This window comes from Rhineura floridana, chromosome 1 (genome assembly GCF_030035675.1).
Source record: "Rhineura floridana isolate rRhiFlo1 chromosome 1, rRhiFlo1.hap2, whole genome shotgun sequence".
Taxonomy (NCBI): domain Eukaryota; kingdom Metazoa; phylum Chordata; class Lepidosauria; order Squamata; family Rhineuridae; genus Rhineura; species Rhineura floridana.
Genome location: NC_084480.1, coordinates 49,819,720 through 49,836,646, shown reverse-complemented (window position 1 = coordinate 49,836,646; position 16,927 = coordinate 49,819,720). Strand labels below are relative to the sequence as shown.

The 16,927-nt window shown below is 43.3% G+C and overlaps 1 protein-coding gene across 3 annotated transcripts in view; it reads left to right on the top strand.

Moving 5' to 3' along the window:
• Window positions 1–16,927, top strand: part of FCHO2 (FCH and mu domain containing endocytic adaptor 2) — a 166,184-nt gene that overhangs the window by 106,817 nt on the left and 42,440 nt on the right. For all 3 annotated transcript variants that reach the window (XM_061621139.1, XM_061621129.1, XM_061621125.1), the window contains 3 exons: window positions 2,400–2,424; window positions 4,772–4,814; window positions 16,275–16,369. In XM_061621139.1, coding sequence (XP_061477123.1) covers window positions 2,400–2,424; window positions 4,772–4,814; window positions 16,275–16,369 — 163 coding nt within the window. The remainder of the gene's footprint in view (window positions 1–2,399; window positions 2,425–4,771; window positions 4,815–16,274; window positions 16,370–16,927) is intronic.

Sequence of the window (16,927 nt, the reverse complement as noted above, 5' to 3'; positions counted from 1 at the left end):
TATTATAGAGTTGGAAAAGGTTCAGAAGAGGGCAACCAGAATGATCAAGGGGATGGAGCGACTCCCTTACGAGGAAAGGTTGCAGCATTTGGGGCTTTTTAGTTTAGAGAAAAGGCGGGTCAAAGGAGACATGATAGAAGTGTATAAAATTATGCATGGCATTGAGAAAGTGGATAGAGAAAAGTTCTTCTCCCTCTCTCATAATACTAGAACTCGTGGACATTCAAAGAAGCTGAATGTTAGAAGATTCAGGACAGACAAAAGGAAGTACTTCTTTACTCAGCGCATAGTTAAACTATGGAATTTGCTCCCACAAGATGCAGTAATGGCCACCATCTTGGACGGCTTTAAAAGAAGATTAGACAAATTCATGGAGGACAGGGCTATCAATGGCTACTAGCCGTGATGGCTGTGCTGTGCCACCCTAGTCAGAGGCAGCATGCTTCTGAAAACCAGTTGCCGGAAGCCTCAGGAGGGGAGAGTGTTCTTGCACTCGGGTCCGGCTTGCGGGCTTCCCCCAGGCACCTGGTTGGCCACTGTGAGAACAGGATGCTGGACTAGATGGGCCACTGGCCTGATCCAGCAGGCTCTTATGTTCTTAATGACCAATAAAAAGGTTTTGAAATTAATAAAAATACATTTTGCACAGATTTATAGGATGAATAAGGAGGGGGGAAATTTTCTGGTTTAGATTCTTTGTAGAAACATTAGTAACACAGGAAAGAAGCAAAGTAAGAAGAACACCAACAAACATACAAAAATATAATACTCCATCTTTGGAGATGGCAGGTGTTGCCACCACTCACCATATGCTCAGAGGCACATGTTACCAAATTCTTCCAAGCTACACAGCAAGTGGATTGGACTGTGAAAGACCAACCCAAATTGTGTTTGCATTTTGACAACTTTGTAGGGCAGTCCAATATCTCAGAGAGGAGTTCAGGTCTCATACTCCCCTGGTGCATTCACTATAGCTGCCCAATTTCCCTGCTTTTTAAAGTTTGGTAGAAATATCTGTGGGCTATAGGTACATTCTTAAACCGCAAGGTTTTTTGCCTATTAGTGAATTTTCTTGGGAATAAGCACCATTTTGTTGTAATATAACACAATAATGTAATATAATATATTTTTCAAGTTAAAATAATAAAACGAGTATCTATAACCATATGCTTGCCTGGTCAGTCACTCAATTCACTATAAAATGTCTTTATAATTAAGGATGTTGAAGTAACCAGCATCAGCCACAGTAGGCTGGTTCATGCCTTACTTTAGGAGCTGATGCAGGACCTGTTTTGCCACTACCTCTATCTGCTACTCTCTGTGCGAACATTTAGGGGCCCTAGGTCTTCAGGGTCCTGGATTTTAGCTCCAAGCTCCAGTTCTAGCTGCACCGCTGCTGCCTCCCCCACTTCAGCTTGGAGCTGGAGGGTAGTGAGTGCTTTGGAAAGGCAAAACAAGAAGCGTCAGCCCTCCTCCTGAGCTGTAAGCTGGACTGGAGATTGCTTTTTTTTTTGGTACTTCTGGGGCAATTCTAAGCTTTGGACGTGATTGCCCCCCTAACCTTGCACTGCACAAGGTCAGGGACAAAGGGACAAGTGGCTGCCTTTTATGGAATGTATGAGAATCGTGTGAATGGTGGTCTATTTTAGTTTCCTATGAGCAGCTATTTTTTTAGCTTTATTTTGCTTCCCTAGGTGCTCATGATCAGACATTTACTTTTCTGTCATCTCAGCAGATTCTTCCGGGTAGCTTCATAATTTGACCCACTAAGCAGAGACCATTTTGAAACTGCTTGCGCATAGCTGCTATTGTACGTGCATGTTGTTCCGAGTAAATGTAGAGTTGCAGCTGCTTGGCTTGCCTGCATTTAGAAGTTTCTAAAGCAGGTGTAGGGAACATTTGTCCTCCAGATATTGCTGAACTACAACTTGCATCATCCCCAGCCATTGACCACACTGGCTAGGGCTGATAGGAGTTATAAGTCAGCAACCTCTGTAGGGCCAAAGGTTCTCCACTCCTGTTCTAAAGCATCAACCAATGGTATTTTGACTTGCTCATGATCATGAAAAAACAAGGAAAAGGACCAACTGTCAGTGGCATAAAGAACTGGTTTACCATATGGAGCAGTCACCATGCTGCAGTAGTTTCAGGAAGCGTGGTGGGATGACCATATTGTGAAAAGTCATCAGTTAATTATGCCACCTGTAGAATGCATATTCCAAACTTAAACTGAGAAAGGTATACCCAGTATTTCACCTCCAGTTACATTACCTTTTAGAGATACTAAGCCCTAGTAGCTGGTGATGCTTTGAAGTTGGTCTCCAGCTGTAGCCTCTCCCTTAGTTTAGAAAAAAAAATTGTTCAGTAAGCATTGTTCATTTTTGTTATCTTTTGTTTAGGCACAAATGAACCGGAATTCATCCAGTAAGTGTCTGTGAACTGCTGACCATCATTGGATTTTTCTTACATTTATATTAGATTTGAACTTCCTGTTTATGAAATCATGCCTGTATAATCAAGTGTTTCTTATAAATGAAAAGTTGTATATGATGGGATATCCGGGTATTCTAAATCAAGTTTTTTTGTTTGCTCCTGTATTTATATATTTTTTTAAAAAAAGAATTAATGATGATAATTCCTCCCCCAACACACCTCAACTGCAAAAGTCTGCCTACTTTTGGTAATTGTCCAAAACATATCCATATCATAATAAAATTGATTAATAAAGTGGCTCTGTGATACTAGATGATTTTAGTGGAACTCTTAAAGAAGAATCTGACACTAGAAATTGTATTACTCATTGAAGCTTAATGTTTGCAAGCTGGCTTTAGGAACAGGGATTTTCCTCATGATGGCTTAGGCTGCAATCCAACTCTCCTTTGCTAAGGTTGTGGAGGGGGTGGATTTGGTGGAGGTATCACTCCATCCACCCCTGCTGGCATCTGCCCACAGAGTGATTCCACTGGCACAGAACTCCCCATTCTGTCTGCTGGATGGGCAGAAGTACTACCAGCAAAATCCATACCAGTGGTAGCTCATAGCCCCCAAACAAAGTCTTCTAGGGACAGACTGAGCTGTCCTGGGATCTGCTGGATTCCTCACCAACCCTACTACATGGGCTCAGCATGGGCCCAATCACTACCCCCTTGCTTTCTGTCCTAGCCAGCACAAGTGATGGGGCTGTGGATGTGGTGATGACTGTGCTATTCCATCATGCTCCACTGCTGCTTATCCAAGTTTTATATTGTCCTGTAAGTTATTTCAATAGCACTTCTAGCATGCAAAGGGCTGTAATATATTTGTCCTGTTAATCTTCTCAACAACCTTATAGGATAAGGTTATCATTTATAGTTATCGCTAAAACAACTAGCCTTCATTGGAGCAATGTGTATAAAAGATGTGAGGAAGCCTACACATTTTAAATCTCTATTCCTGTATACTGAGAGAAATATAGCTCCTCTCATGTGACAGTGCTCAAAGAAGATTATTCCTTTAGGGCCAGGCTAGACATTAGATATTTGTGATTAGAACCTCCTTGTTTTTGAATTTTGGGATGGGGCATTCAGATCAAGATTGGAACTTGAAGAAGGATGGGTTGACGCCTATTTCTCAGTGCCATTTTCGGTTGCTATTTTCCCCATTAGGGCAATCATGCAAATACACAAGTTCCTCAATAGAGGAACATAATGGAAACTGTGGAGCTGTGGAGACTGTTATAATTGGGAGGATAGCACAGGGGGAAAGGATTAAATTTTGCCTCAGCACTGCAATCCTGATTCAAATTCCTCCATTTTTTTATATAGGTAGGAGATCTGATTGTGTTTTGCAATGTCTCACCTAATTTAGCCCTTGTTCAACACAAAATTAGACATACTTTCAGTCATCTGTTAAGGCTGTTTCTCATGTGACAGAGTTCTCCATGGAAGTAACTCTAATGTGGGTGATCCGTAAGTTTTCATATAGAAATATGTATATAGAAACAGTTCCTGTTCTTCCTAGAGTTAGTTTTTGTTACCAGGTGTTAGTTACTTGAATACTAAATGTTACTTTGACACCATTGTGTATTAATGTAAATAACTGTCCTTTTCTATACTTATTTAAGAATTTAAATACATATTGGATAGATTATTAATATTTAACTGTCAAGATGGCTTGGATCCCAAATTTCCTGTTCACAAACCAGGGGATTCCCACTTCCTCTTCCCTTGCACCTCTGAAAATACACTTATGATGGTTGGAGGTCCCTTGGGAAAGGTGTGGGATATGATGTGGAGGGCTGCAGATGGAGAAGAGAGTTGGCAGAAATCACCCCTCCCCTTTCATGAGTAGAAGAGCAAATTAGGATACCAGCCATAGTTTGAGGAGATTACTGTAATGAGGTCAACATTTTGCAAAACTTGTTTCCTATTTTTTTATTCATTAAATAGATTTATATCCTGTTCCTTGAATGGAACCGTCAAAGAGGCTCTCAGCATTCAAAAAATGCAATGGATATATTAAAAAACACACAACTTAAAACAAAACAAACCAGCTCTGTTGCAGCAGAAGCAGGCATTTGATGTCCTTCCTTGCCCAGATTCTTTCTCACATGGCAATTTGTGTTAGAAATACAAATTGCAAAATCAGTTGATTCATACTTCATTTCCATTTCACTTCAGTGTTTAAGTTATTTTGCATTGCCTCTTTACCATTTGAAACTTTGTTTTTATAAAAAGCTGGCTGATTTTGTTAATTAAATATCATGGCGTTCAATTGTCATAATATCTTTTAGGTGAAGAATTAACAAAATCAAAGCTTTCTGCTTCATCTAATGAGTAAGTTTCACATTTGACATTTATTTTTATTTTAAAAGTTAATGTTATGTTTTTTTCCTCCAGACTCCTGTGTCCACTGCTGAATTCAGATGGTGTAGTTTTAGGTGTGGGCACCTTAATGTGTCTGGTTAAAAAAAAAAGATTCTCAAATGGGCACTAGGACACCTCCAAGTGGGTTGTGTTCCTCCTAGTGATAGAATGTCAACATTTCTTGCCTTCTAAGATAACTACTGCTAGACAAGCCCCCGGTATGCCAGTTCAATTTCCAGCCTTCTCTCAAAGTGCATCTCCTTTAGCTGTGCTCGTAGTATGCATTCTTCTCCCTCAGGTCTGTTTTTGGAGTTATCAGTTTTCTGGGTAAACTTTGTCTTTTTATAAGTATGCCCATGGGTTGGACCTGTCCTCCCCTAGGGGTTTGTGTGTGCTGGGTGTGTTACATTTGGATTCCCCCCCCCTCAGTTATTGATGATTTACTGTTTTACTGTGTTGCCTTCTAAACTTCCAAAAGTTCATTGTTTTCATTCTCCCTTAACTTGTCTAGAAATCTCAAAGAATGAATCTTCCTTTCTGGTTTCAGTCGATTAATTCCCTCTCTGATTGTCTAGTGATCTCAGTTAATTAATTTTCCTCTGATGTTGTTCTATTCTCTGAGTCAATTGAGCAGTTTTCTGATTTAACTAATTCTCTGATTAATTGTTTATGCAATTTTCAACATTTGTCTCAATTTCCTCTTTGACTGCTATGTGTGAATCCCTTGTATTTTTCCCCCCTGCTGTCTCTCTGTCCTGCCCTTTTGTACTCTTGTTGTATGTGTCTCTGCTGCCTGTTTAAAAATACCTAAAACTGCAAAAAAGAGTCTCTTCTCCAGTGGGCACCAGGACATCCCCAAGTGGGTACTGTCTTCCTTTGCTAGTGCTTAAGGCAGGAAAGAGTTAACACTCCAACGGACCGTCACCACAGCCCCTCCCACAGAGTGCTAGTTTGTTTTTCCTGCTTCACTTGAGCAGTACTGATTTTGCCTTGCTCTTCAGTCTGGCTATTTAAGTTTGAATTATTCTTCAGTGTTGTTTCTCCATATTCTGTCCTTACAGTAGCCTCTTGTCCAGAGTATAGGTTGCGCATCAGAACAATCAGATGCTGTGGCACCCCCATTTCTTTTAAAGCATTTCATAGTTTGTCGTGATCTACATAGTCAAAGGCTTGCTGTAATCTGTAAAACACAGAGTGATTTTCTTCTGAAATTTCTTCTGAAAGTTGTAAGTTAATTGGTGTGAATGTGTATGGAAGGTTTCAGACAGTTTATTAATGAATTGACGTGAGTGTCTGAGTGATTGTTGAGTGCCTAAAGATCATAACAAGCTCTCCACAGAGCAGTCTAAAAAATTAAAATCGGGGCACAAACCCATCAGCAGGAGTTAGTGTTGCCAACATTTTGCCCATCACCACAGCATGCGCTAGAGCATGCTTGGCATTCCTTAGATGTGCAAAAAGCACTTAAGGTTTATATTAATAGGACAAGATCAATAAGGCAGACAGATTCATTGTTTGTGTTTTACCACCCAACTAGGTAAAAAGGTGTCATCTACTCTGACAAGATGGATTAAGGGGTTATTAGCATATAGTTCACTGCACATGCCACTGCCACCAGGTATTGTGGCACATTCAACAACAGCAGCGGCTGCTACTGTAGCATATTCGACAAATGCATCTCTACAAGAGATTTGTCAGGCAGCCATTTGGATGAACCCAAATACTTTCACTAAACATTTCTAAGATAGAAATTTATGCATCTGCAGAAGCAGCTTTTGGTAGGTGAATTATCCAGCAGGTGCTGAAAAATCAATGCGTTATGGCCCACCCATACAATAGGTCAGCTCTGGAACATCCCACTTGGGGGTGTCCTGGTGCCCAATGGAGAAGGAACCATCTTACGCACCAGAAAGGTGTTTCTCTGGGCACACCAGGACACCGTCAAGGGCCACCCTGGGATGCAATAAAGTTTATGAAGAAAATAGGTGGAGACAGTGTGCAAGGTTTAGTTTCATGTTAGTTATGGTTCAGTGAATGTCAGTGTTTACATTTCTGTTATGAGATTATGTTTTTAAGCTTGGCCAGCCTGCGCACTAGCACTCCGTGGGAGGGGCTGTGGTGACGGTCCATTGGAGTGTTAACTCTTTCCTGCCTCAAGCACTAGCAAAGGAAGACAGTACCCACTTGGGGGTGTCCTGGTGCCCCCAGAGAACACATTCTGGTGAGTAAAATGGTTCCTTCACAGACTTGTCAGAACTGCGGGTATCAGCTATGACAAGCAGAAGCTCAGTGAACACAATAGCACCTGTGGCCGGAGCACAGTAGAGGACATCAAGAATCACCAAAAAGCAGCACTGTGGAGAGTGGCCACTATCTTGGATCACCTGAAAATGGCAGGAAGGCAGTGCACAGCCTGAGTGACCTCAACAGTAGTGGTGGTGTCAGCAGATGAGATGTATATGCATATCCTAAATGGACCCATGGTGGTGCTGGGCCCTTCCAACCAGTGATGTTAGGCAGTGGTGACCAGCAATAAAAATGGCCAGCTATGGAGAAAGTGGCTGCACCTGTTGGCACAGCTGGCAAAATGAAGGGCAAAATACTTAGTGGAGCCTAGCACTCTGGATCTTAGAAAGGATGAAGAGCTGTCTGAGGAAGAAAGGAAGCCTGGCCAAGATCCAGAGGTGCTGTTTTGTTCTGATTCTTCTTTGGGAGAGGAGTTTGGAGGTTTTCAAAATGAGGCACTGAAAATGGTTTCTGTTCCTTCTGCTTCATTATCCATGTTATTGCCACCAAATATTCAAGTTATGCACGCTTCATTGTTGCCAACTGTTTCCATGGATCAGACCCTAGTGTTGTCAGCTATTCCCCATGTCACTCAGGCTCCTTCTAGTGTTCCAATCCTGGTGTTATCAACTGCTACACCTGTGTTACCTCTGACTTCAGCACAAGGCTGTATGCCAATTCAGACTATTCTGCAACCCTTACTGGATTTCAGTTAAATGAGGGTATCCTAAGGCAAATTAGAGTGTCCCTCGTGTGATATTTCTGTGACACTGTCTGCTTGCAAACAGCAAATTCAACAGACTGAGCTTCAAATTTCTGACAAAATACTGCCTATCCATCCTACCCTGAGTTAACCTTGGAGCCTTCTATGTCTCCTGACCCACATTCAGAGCCAGGGGGTACAATGAGAAAGGATAGTGCAGATACAGCCCTGCCCTACCTGGCAACTGTCAGATGATGATGATGCAGATATATTGCCTGACCCGGATGGTAAAGAGTGGAGTGAGGGGTCAGAGAAAGCAAACGTCCTCATGACTTTTTCAGGACTCTCAGTTTGTTGCTTTACTATGTAAAGCAATGCCTGTGTTAGCTCTCAAAAGGCCTAGCTCCAGAGCTAACACCCTCAACCTCTAGGGGCACTTCAATATGCCCTGATTCAAAACCTTTGGGTAAGGTTGTTAGGGTGCCTGCCTTGTTTAAAAAGTTAGTTATAGCTGTATGGGACTCCCCAGTGCAATCCAAAAAGTCTGTTTCCTTCACTAATAAGCTTTATGTTCTGGATTCTGACATCATTGAATGGCTAAAGATGCTGGTCAGTGACAGCCCCATTTCTGGGCTGTCTTCCAGAAACTATCCCAAGGTGAAGATGCACCCGACATAGCATTAGTTAATCCTGGCTTTGTGCAAGGTCTATGAGACATCAGTCTTTGCTGTTTAGGCTTCTTGTGCTGCTTCTGTTTTTTTCCAGAGTAACTCTCTTGTGGGCAGATGACATCTTGGATGACACAGTCCAAGATCCAGGCCACTTGAGAAAGACAACACTTAAAATCTCAAGGCAGCATCCTTCATGGCTAATGCCATGATGGATGCAGCTTAGTTTGCAGCTGAGATAGTAGTGAGGCACACCCTTTGGCTCAGGCACTAAGAGGCAGACCTGAGTTCTAGGCTTGTGTTGGCAACAGTACCTTTTGTGGGGCAGAAGCTATTTGGACAGACAGCTCTACAGGACATCCTGGTATAGACAAAAGATAGGAAAACGATGTCATCTACGCACAGGAGTGACCTTTTTTTTGAAGGTTTCAGACATTTCAGTCCTTTCATGACCCACGATTTGGGGGCAGAGAAAGAGACTTTTGGCCCAGTCACCTCTCCTAGGGAAGACAGCAGTTTGGGCAAAGAAGCTAACACCAACCCAACCCTCATTTCTCAGGATTTCTCATGACCAGCACAACCAAGAGGTGGAAAACATCAGTTCTGACTCTCTGTCTCCTTGGGGGGGGGGGTTAGTCCATTTTTTCAGGTAAATAGGAAAGGACTTGCAATCACTGGGTCAGAGATTCAGTTTATCATGGTCACCTGATAGTTCCCATTTCACTGTCTAGATTGTTTCCTGCTGTCTCCAGTGTCATTGTGCCCAGAGAAGCAGAAGTGGGTACAAGTGGCCATTGATCACCTGATTCAGATAGCTGCAGTAGAACTAGTGCAGACAGACCAGCATTTCTCAGATGCATATGCAATTATTTTCACAATGCTGAAACAAGACAGATCTATGAGGGCAGTTTTGAATCTGAGATTCCTCAACAGATTCATCATATACTGCAAAATTTGCATGGAGACTCCTGCCTCCATTCAGGAAGTGCTGTAGAATCACAACTGGTTGTTATCCATAGACCTGACAGTGCCAATTCACCTATCCCACTAGCACTTTTTACACTTTGTGTACGACAGTCAACGCTTCCAGTACAGGACAGTGTCGTTTGGACTTGCATCAGCCCCAAATGTTTTCATGAGAATACTGGTGACCCTTGTGACTCATCTCAGGCTCCAAGGTATACATGTCTCCCTATACCTGGATGACATTTTGATCCAGGCTCCTTCACTCAACAAAACCTTTCAGATGTGCAGATAATATTGGCAGCACTGAAGGGTCATGGATTCTTAACAAGAAAAGCCATATTCTCTCCTCTTGTTGGCTGCAATGTCTGGGAGTCACAATTGACACTAAGCTACCTGATATACTCAGATGAGAGTGGACAAGATCAAGGCAGCAGTGTCTCTTTTGCTCAGAATGCATTCAGATGTGATGGCCCTGGCCAAAGTCCTAGGTGTGCTCATCTTGGTAATTAAAGTGACTCCTTGGGCCGGCTTTAATTCCTGACCACTTCAGTGGTTGCTTTTGCTCCACCAGCTGGCAATTCCACACAGACAAGCTTCCATCTGCAGATAGGTGAGAGCATCCCTGAGATGGTGAACCAAAGACAAACATCTGCACTAGGAATGCCATTGTCAGAGCCATCCAGAGTGGTGGTGACAATGAACAGCATCTTGATGGGCTGGGGAGCCCACTACAAGGTGATGGTACAGAAGGCATGATCTTCTCATGAGACAAAGCAGACCATCAGTTGACTAGAGTTCAGGGTTGGGTTAGTTGGATCTTCAGCACTTTGTTCCTCAGAGAGGCCTGCACCATGTTTTGTTGTGTACAGACAATAACGCCACAAAGGCACATCTTTCCCTGAGTGACCCAACATCACAGGCTCTTCAGCTGGAGGCATACTTTCTTCTCAGCTGGTCAGATACTCATCATGAGTCGCTGTTTGTGGACCATGTTAAGTGCATAGACAATACAGAATCAGATTTCTTACTTAGATCCATTCCAATCGGACTTCAGGATTGGATATGGAACTGAAACAGCCTTGGTCGCTCTGGTGGATGATTTAAGGAGGGCGTTGGATAGGGGAGAACACTCCTTCCTCGTCCTTCTGGATCTCTCAGCGGCTTTCGATACTGTTGACCACGGTATCCTCCTGGATCGCCTGGAGGGAATGGGAATTGGGGGCACTGTTCTACGGTGGTTCCGTTCCTATCTCTCTGACAGGCACCAGAGGGTGGCATTGGGAGAGGAGGTTTCAGACCCTTAGCCTCTCAATTGTGGTGTGCCACAGGGTTCTATCCTCTCTCCCATGCTGTTTAACATCTATGTAAAGCTGCTGGGGGCCATCATCAGGAGATTTGGGTTGCAGTGTCACCAATATGCGGATGACACTCAGCTCTATCTCTCATTTAAGTTCTCACCGGAGTTGGCTGTGGAGACGATTTCCAAGTGCCTGGAGTTGGTAAGTGAATGGATGGGAGGAAACAGGCTGAAACTGAACCCCGACAAGACCGAGGTACTGCTTGTGGGAGATAAGAGAAGGATAGGAGATATTGACCTGATGCTGAACGGGGTTAGATTGCCCCTGAAGGACCAGGTTCGCAGCCTCGGGGTCATTCTTGACTCCCAGCTGTCCATGGAGGCTCAGGTGTCAGCGGTGAGCCGGGCAGCTTGGTATCAATTACGTCTGATACAGAGGCTGCGACCCTACCTTCCAGTCCATCTGCTCCCACGGGTGGTGCATGCCCTGGTCTCCTCTCGCTTAGACTACTGTAATGCGCTCTATGTGGGGCTACCCTTGAAGACGGTCCGGAAATTACAACTGGTACAGAATGCGGCGGCACGGTTGATTAAAAACAGCCGCCGCCGCGATCATATCACCCCAGTGCTGGAAGATCTGCACTGGCTACCAGTTGTGTACCGAGCCCAATTCAAGGTGTTGGTGTTAACCTTTAAAGCCCTATATGGTGTCGGTCCAGTTTATCTAAAAGAGCGCCTCCAGCATCACCAGATATGCCGCCTGACGAGATCTGCCTCACAAGACCTTCTCTCGGTCCCACCAGTTAAGACAGCTAGGCTGGTGCGGACCAGAGAGAGGGCATTCTCAGTTGTGGCCCCCACCCTCTGGAACTCTCTGCCATACGACCTTCGCCATGCCCCCTCTCTGGTAGGTTTCCGCCAAGGATTGAAAACTTGGTTGTTTCAGCGGGCATACAGGTCTCCTAGATAGTTTTAGTTTACAGTGTATAGATGTAGGTTGGTGGATTATAATTGTTTTATATGTTAAAACTGTATTATATGTTGTATTTTTAATTATGTACGCCGCCTAGAGTGGCCGTTCATTCGGCCAGATAGGCAGCCTAAAAATAAAATTTTATTATTATTATTATTATTATCGGTCCCTGATGCCGGGAGAGTGGAAGTTGCCAGATATGTTTGGGAGAATGATGGTGGATCTCATTGTCTCAGACAGCAACTACCAACTTCAGAGGATTTTGTCTCCATGATAGCCAGAGGCATAGATGCCCTGAACTTCTGCTGGCCTCAGGGCCTTCTTTACGTGTTCCCACCTATACCTAGCTTGGGCGGTGAAGGAGGTCTGGAAGGAAAGCATCTGTGGTCTGCTGGCCCAGTTTTGGATCAGGAGACGATGGCTTGTAGAGGTGGTGCAGATGGTGATTTTCCCACCTTGGTACCTGTTCATCCAGATCTGCTATCACAGTGTCCTCTGTGGCATCCAGACATTGCATGGCTTCAACTAACTGCCTGTAAGTTGAATGGAAGTGAATGCTGAGGGCTGGTCTGCCTTGGGTGTCATCTCTACTATTTTGGTTTCTCATTGTCTATCAACCCTGCACGTTTATCAATACACCTGCTCAGTGTTTCTTCATTGGCATCACACACGTTCAGCCATACCAGGCAGGCATTGCAGAGCTGCTCTCCTTTCAGGAGGATGGCTTTAAGATGGGGTTGAAGCCCAACATATCACATCACCAAGTGTCCGTGTTGTCATCTGTACTGTCTAAATTTGCAGAGGAAGGTATTGAATTCTACCCTCACCAGGTGGATCCAAACTTGTATTTCACTAACATAACCTCTCAGCACTTGTCTCCACCTAGTCATGTTATGTCATATTCTGCTAGGGCACTGACCACCTCTGCAGCCTTTTTCCACCAATGTACCTCTTCAGAAGATGTGTGGAGTGGTCACTTGGGCAGGCCCTGAACACTTTTACGCAGCTTTATCAGAGTGACACATATATCTTGGCTGATGCTACCTCTGGTAGGTGGATCCTCCAGCAAGTTCTACCAAAGGTCTGAACAGCCAGCTGCTGCCGAGGTATGGTGTGGTTAGCGTTGGAACTACCCCAATTGGAAGTGTCCTAGTGCCCACTTAAGAAGGGACCATTGGTCTCACCTGAAAGATATTTCTGAGTGGACACTAGGACACCTCCAAGGCCCGCTGTATATGAACTGTACAATCTTTCAGAGGTGTCTGTATTTTGTCCAGAGACAAGCCATCAGACAAGAGTAACTATGTTTGTTTTATTCATTTGTCTGCTGTGTGTCTGCTGTGTGTTTTTGTATGTTTGTTGTCTCATTTCTCTTTAGTTAGTTGTTTCTCAATTGGCAAAAGTTGAACTGTCATTCCAAGGAGCATTTCTAGCAGTAGCTACCTTACAGTGTCATCATTTCCTGACTTTGATCGCTAGGAGGAATACAATCCACTTGAAAGTGTCCTAGAGTCCACTCAAAAATACCTTTCATGTAAGACCAATAGTCCTCTTTTCACTTTGGCTACTTCTCTGACCCCCCCTTTAATTTGTGCTCATATCATAACATATAAATTAAAATTTTTGTTACTTTAGCAATAAGGTATGCATTGCTTTGCATCTGATATTTGTAATATTTGATATTCTAGAAGCATAAAAATATAAATAACTTTCTTGCCTTCATAAGCCAAAATATTTTTATCATCCATAAATAAAAACATCTTGTAGAATCTGGATTGATTTCAAGACAAGGCCGTATGGGGAAAATAATAGGATGGTTGCAGACCAAGGCTGAAAAGAATCAATTAACTTACGTGATTTCCCCCCAGAAATGCTGCTGTTATGCAGTCTTACATGAAAAAAACCAGCTAAATCAGAATGTTTAAGAAGTTGCTATTTTATAGTTGTTATTCATTAATGTGAGAGCCAGTGTGGCGTAGTGGTTAGAGGGTTGGACTGTGATCTGGAAGATCAGGGTTCGAATCCCCACATAACCATGAAGCTTACTGGGTGACCTTGGGCCAATCACTGCCTCTCCTCCTCAGAGGGAGGCAATGGTAAACCCCCTCTGAATACCGCTTACCATGAAAACCCTATTCATAGGGTCGCCATAAGTCGGAATCGACTTGAAGGCAATCCATTTCCATTTTTTCATACATTAATGTGTATTCTATCCTAGCTGAAACAGAGAAGTGTTTTTTTTAAAAAAAATCAGAAGCCAATATCATGCAGTCAGATAAAATAGACTAGTCACAGAATTTGAAGCAAACACTTGCAGAAAGGGTTTCATTAAGTCTGCTTTTGCTAAAAATAAAAACAGTATAGCAAATGTTATCTTTTAATATATTTATTTATTAAAAATAATAATCACTGTTTAATCAGCAATCTTTTGTTCATAATTTTTCCAAACCTACAAGTGCCCAAAGTTTCTTCTAGCATATAAAAATAGACATTGCCATATCAGACCATTAATAATTTCAGTAACTGTTTCAATAAGAATTCATTTTAGTATAATGTTAAACATTAAATAGTAAAGTAGAACCTCAGAGTAGCTGCAGAAGGACTACATAGATGTAAAAGTAGATTAAGGCTACAATCCTAACCCCACTATCCTGGGAGTAAACCCCATTGTATTCCCTAGGGCCTATTTCTAAGTAGACATCATTAGGATACTGCTGTTTATTTATTTATTACATTTATATACCGCCCCATAGCCGAAGCTCTTTTGGCAGTTTACAGCAATTAAAAACATTAAGAACAAATATACAAATTTTAAAACACAAAAAACAATTTAAAAACACAATTTAAAAACAATTTAAAAACTCATGCTAAAATGCCTGGGAGAAGAGGAAAGTCTTGACCTGACGCCGAAAAGGTAACAGTGTTGGTGCCAGGCGCTCCTTGTCAAATAAATCATTCCATAATTTAGGGGACCACCACTGAGAAGGCCCTCTCCCTTGTTGCCAGACTCCCAGCTTCCCTCTGAGTAGGCACCCGGAGGAGGGCCTTGGATGTTGAGCATAGTGTATGGGTGGGTTCATGTCGGGAGAGGCATTCCATCAGGCATTGTGGTCCTAAGCCGTGTACGGCTTTATAGGTTAAAACCAGCACCTTGAATCGAGCTTGAAAACATACAGGCAGCCAATGCAAGCGGGCCAGAATAGGTTTTATGTGTTTGAACTGTCTGGTTCCTGTTACCAATCTGGCTGCTGCATTTTCACACACTGCAGCTTCTGAACCGTCTTCAAAGGCAGCCCCACATAGAGTGCATTGCAGTAATCTAACTTGGAGGTTACCAGAGCATGGACAACTGAAGCCAGGTTATTCCTGTCCAGATAGGGGCGTAGCTGGGCCACCAACCGAAGTTGGTAGAAGGCACTCTGTGCCACCGAGGCTCCCTGAGCCTCAAGTGACAGAGGTGGTTCTAGGAGAACCCCCAAGCTACAAACCAGCTCCTTCAGGGGGAGTGCAACCTCATCCAGGACAGGTTGGACATCCACCATCCGGTCAGAAGAACCACCCGCTAGCAGCATCTCAATCTTATCTGGATTGAGCCTCAGTTGATTAGCCCTCATCCAGTCCATTGTCACAGCCAGGCACCGGTTCAGTGCATTGACAGCCTCACCTGAAGAAGATGAAAAGGAGAAATAGAGCTGCATGTCATCAGCATACTGATGGCAATGCACTCCAAAGCTCCAGATAACCGAACCCAACGGCTTCATGTAGATGTTGAACAGCATGGGGGACAGAACTGACCCCTGTGGAACCTCATACTGGAGAATCCAGGGTGCCGAGCAATGTTCCCCAAGCACCACCTTCTGGAGCCAACCCGCCATGTAGGAGCGGAACCACTGCAATGCAGTCCCACTCCCAACTCAGCCAGTCTTCCCAGAAGGATACCATGGTCGATGGTATCGAAAGCCACTAAGAGATCAAGGAGAATCAACAGTCACACTCCCCCTGTCTCTCTCCCGACAGAGGTCATCATACAGGGTGACCAAGTCTGTTTCCGTGCCATAACCAGGCCTGAAACCGGACTGAAATGGATCCAGATAATCGGTCTCATCCAAGAGTGTCTGGAGCTGGCCTGCCACGACTCATTCAAGGACCTTGCCCAGGAATGAAACATTTGCTACCAGCCTATAGTTATTAAGATTTTCTGGGTCCAGGGAGGGTCTCTTCAGGAGTGGTCTCACTACCACCTCTTCCAGGCAGCCAGGGACCACCCCCTCTCGCAGAGAGGCATTAATTAGCTAGGTCCTCAAAAATGACAGCAGTGGATTCAACCCTATAAAAATGGTTCTTTTTCTAAATAATTACGTTGATTTCAAAAAAAGATTTACAAGTATTTTCCCTTCCTGCATTTATAAGGGAATAATTTCTAGTGTGAAATATTCTAAGTTTGAGTATGCATGAATAATTTTTATGCATATTCAGCTTCAGCTGTTAGTACAGAAAACATGTATAATTTATATTCATTTTCTTGATGAATTTTTAGGAAGGGGAACAATGATCTCCTGGCATGGGATCCACTCTTTAGGAATTCTGGTGATTCATCCTCCCTGACTTCAACATTGTCTTCATCCTCATCAGGTAAGTTTACCAGAGAAGAGCTTGTGAAAATACTGCATATATTTTTCCATTGGAAAACTTTAATGACAAGTGTGCCATGTAAATGGGATTTACAAATGTAGGCTTGTATCCAAACTAGAACTAAGGATATATGCTTGCACAATGGAACTTCCTCCTCTCTTTCCCCTCTGTAGATCATTGGTATGCTTGGGATTTGCTGGGGCTTGGCTGACTTTGCCACTGTTGTGGGGGACGACAGATATTTGCACCATCACATTACATACAGGAAACAGTTATGGGTTACACGTTCTACTTATATTTTATTGTGATCTCATCTTTAGAAGTACACATTCTGCAAAGCTTGGCTGACTTGCTGATGCACTGCATGTAGTCAGCACTAAAACTTTTGGCCCTCTCAAGCACAAATCATATATCATAGTCAAGTACAATCCCAGGTACACATCTTAGTATAGGCATAGGCAAAAATTAGTTTTCTGGCTACCTTCTGCATCCCCAAGCTTCTGAGGGATAGGTGTAGCCCTGCTTTGATAAGGGCCAGGATAACAAACTGATATTTCT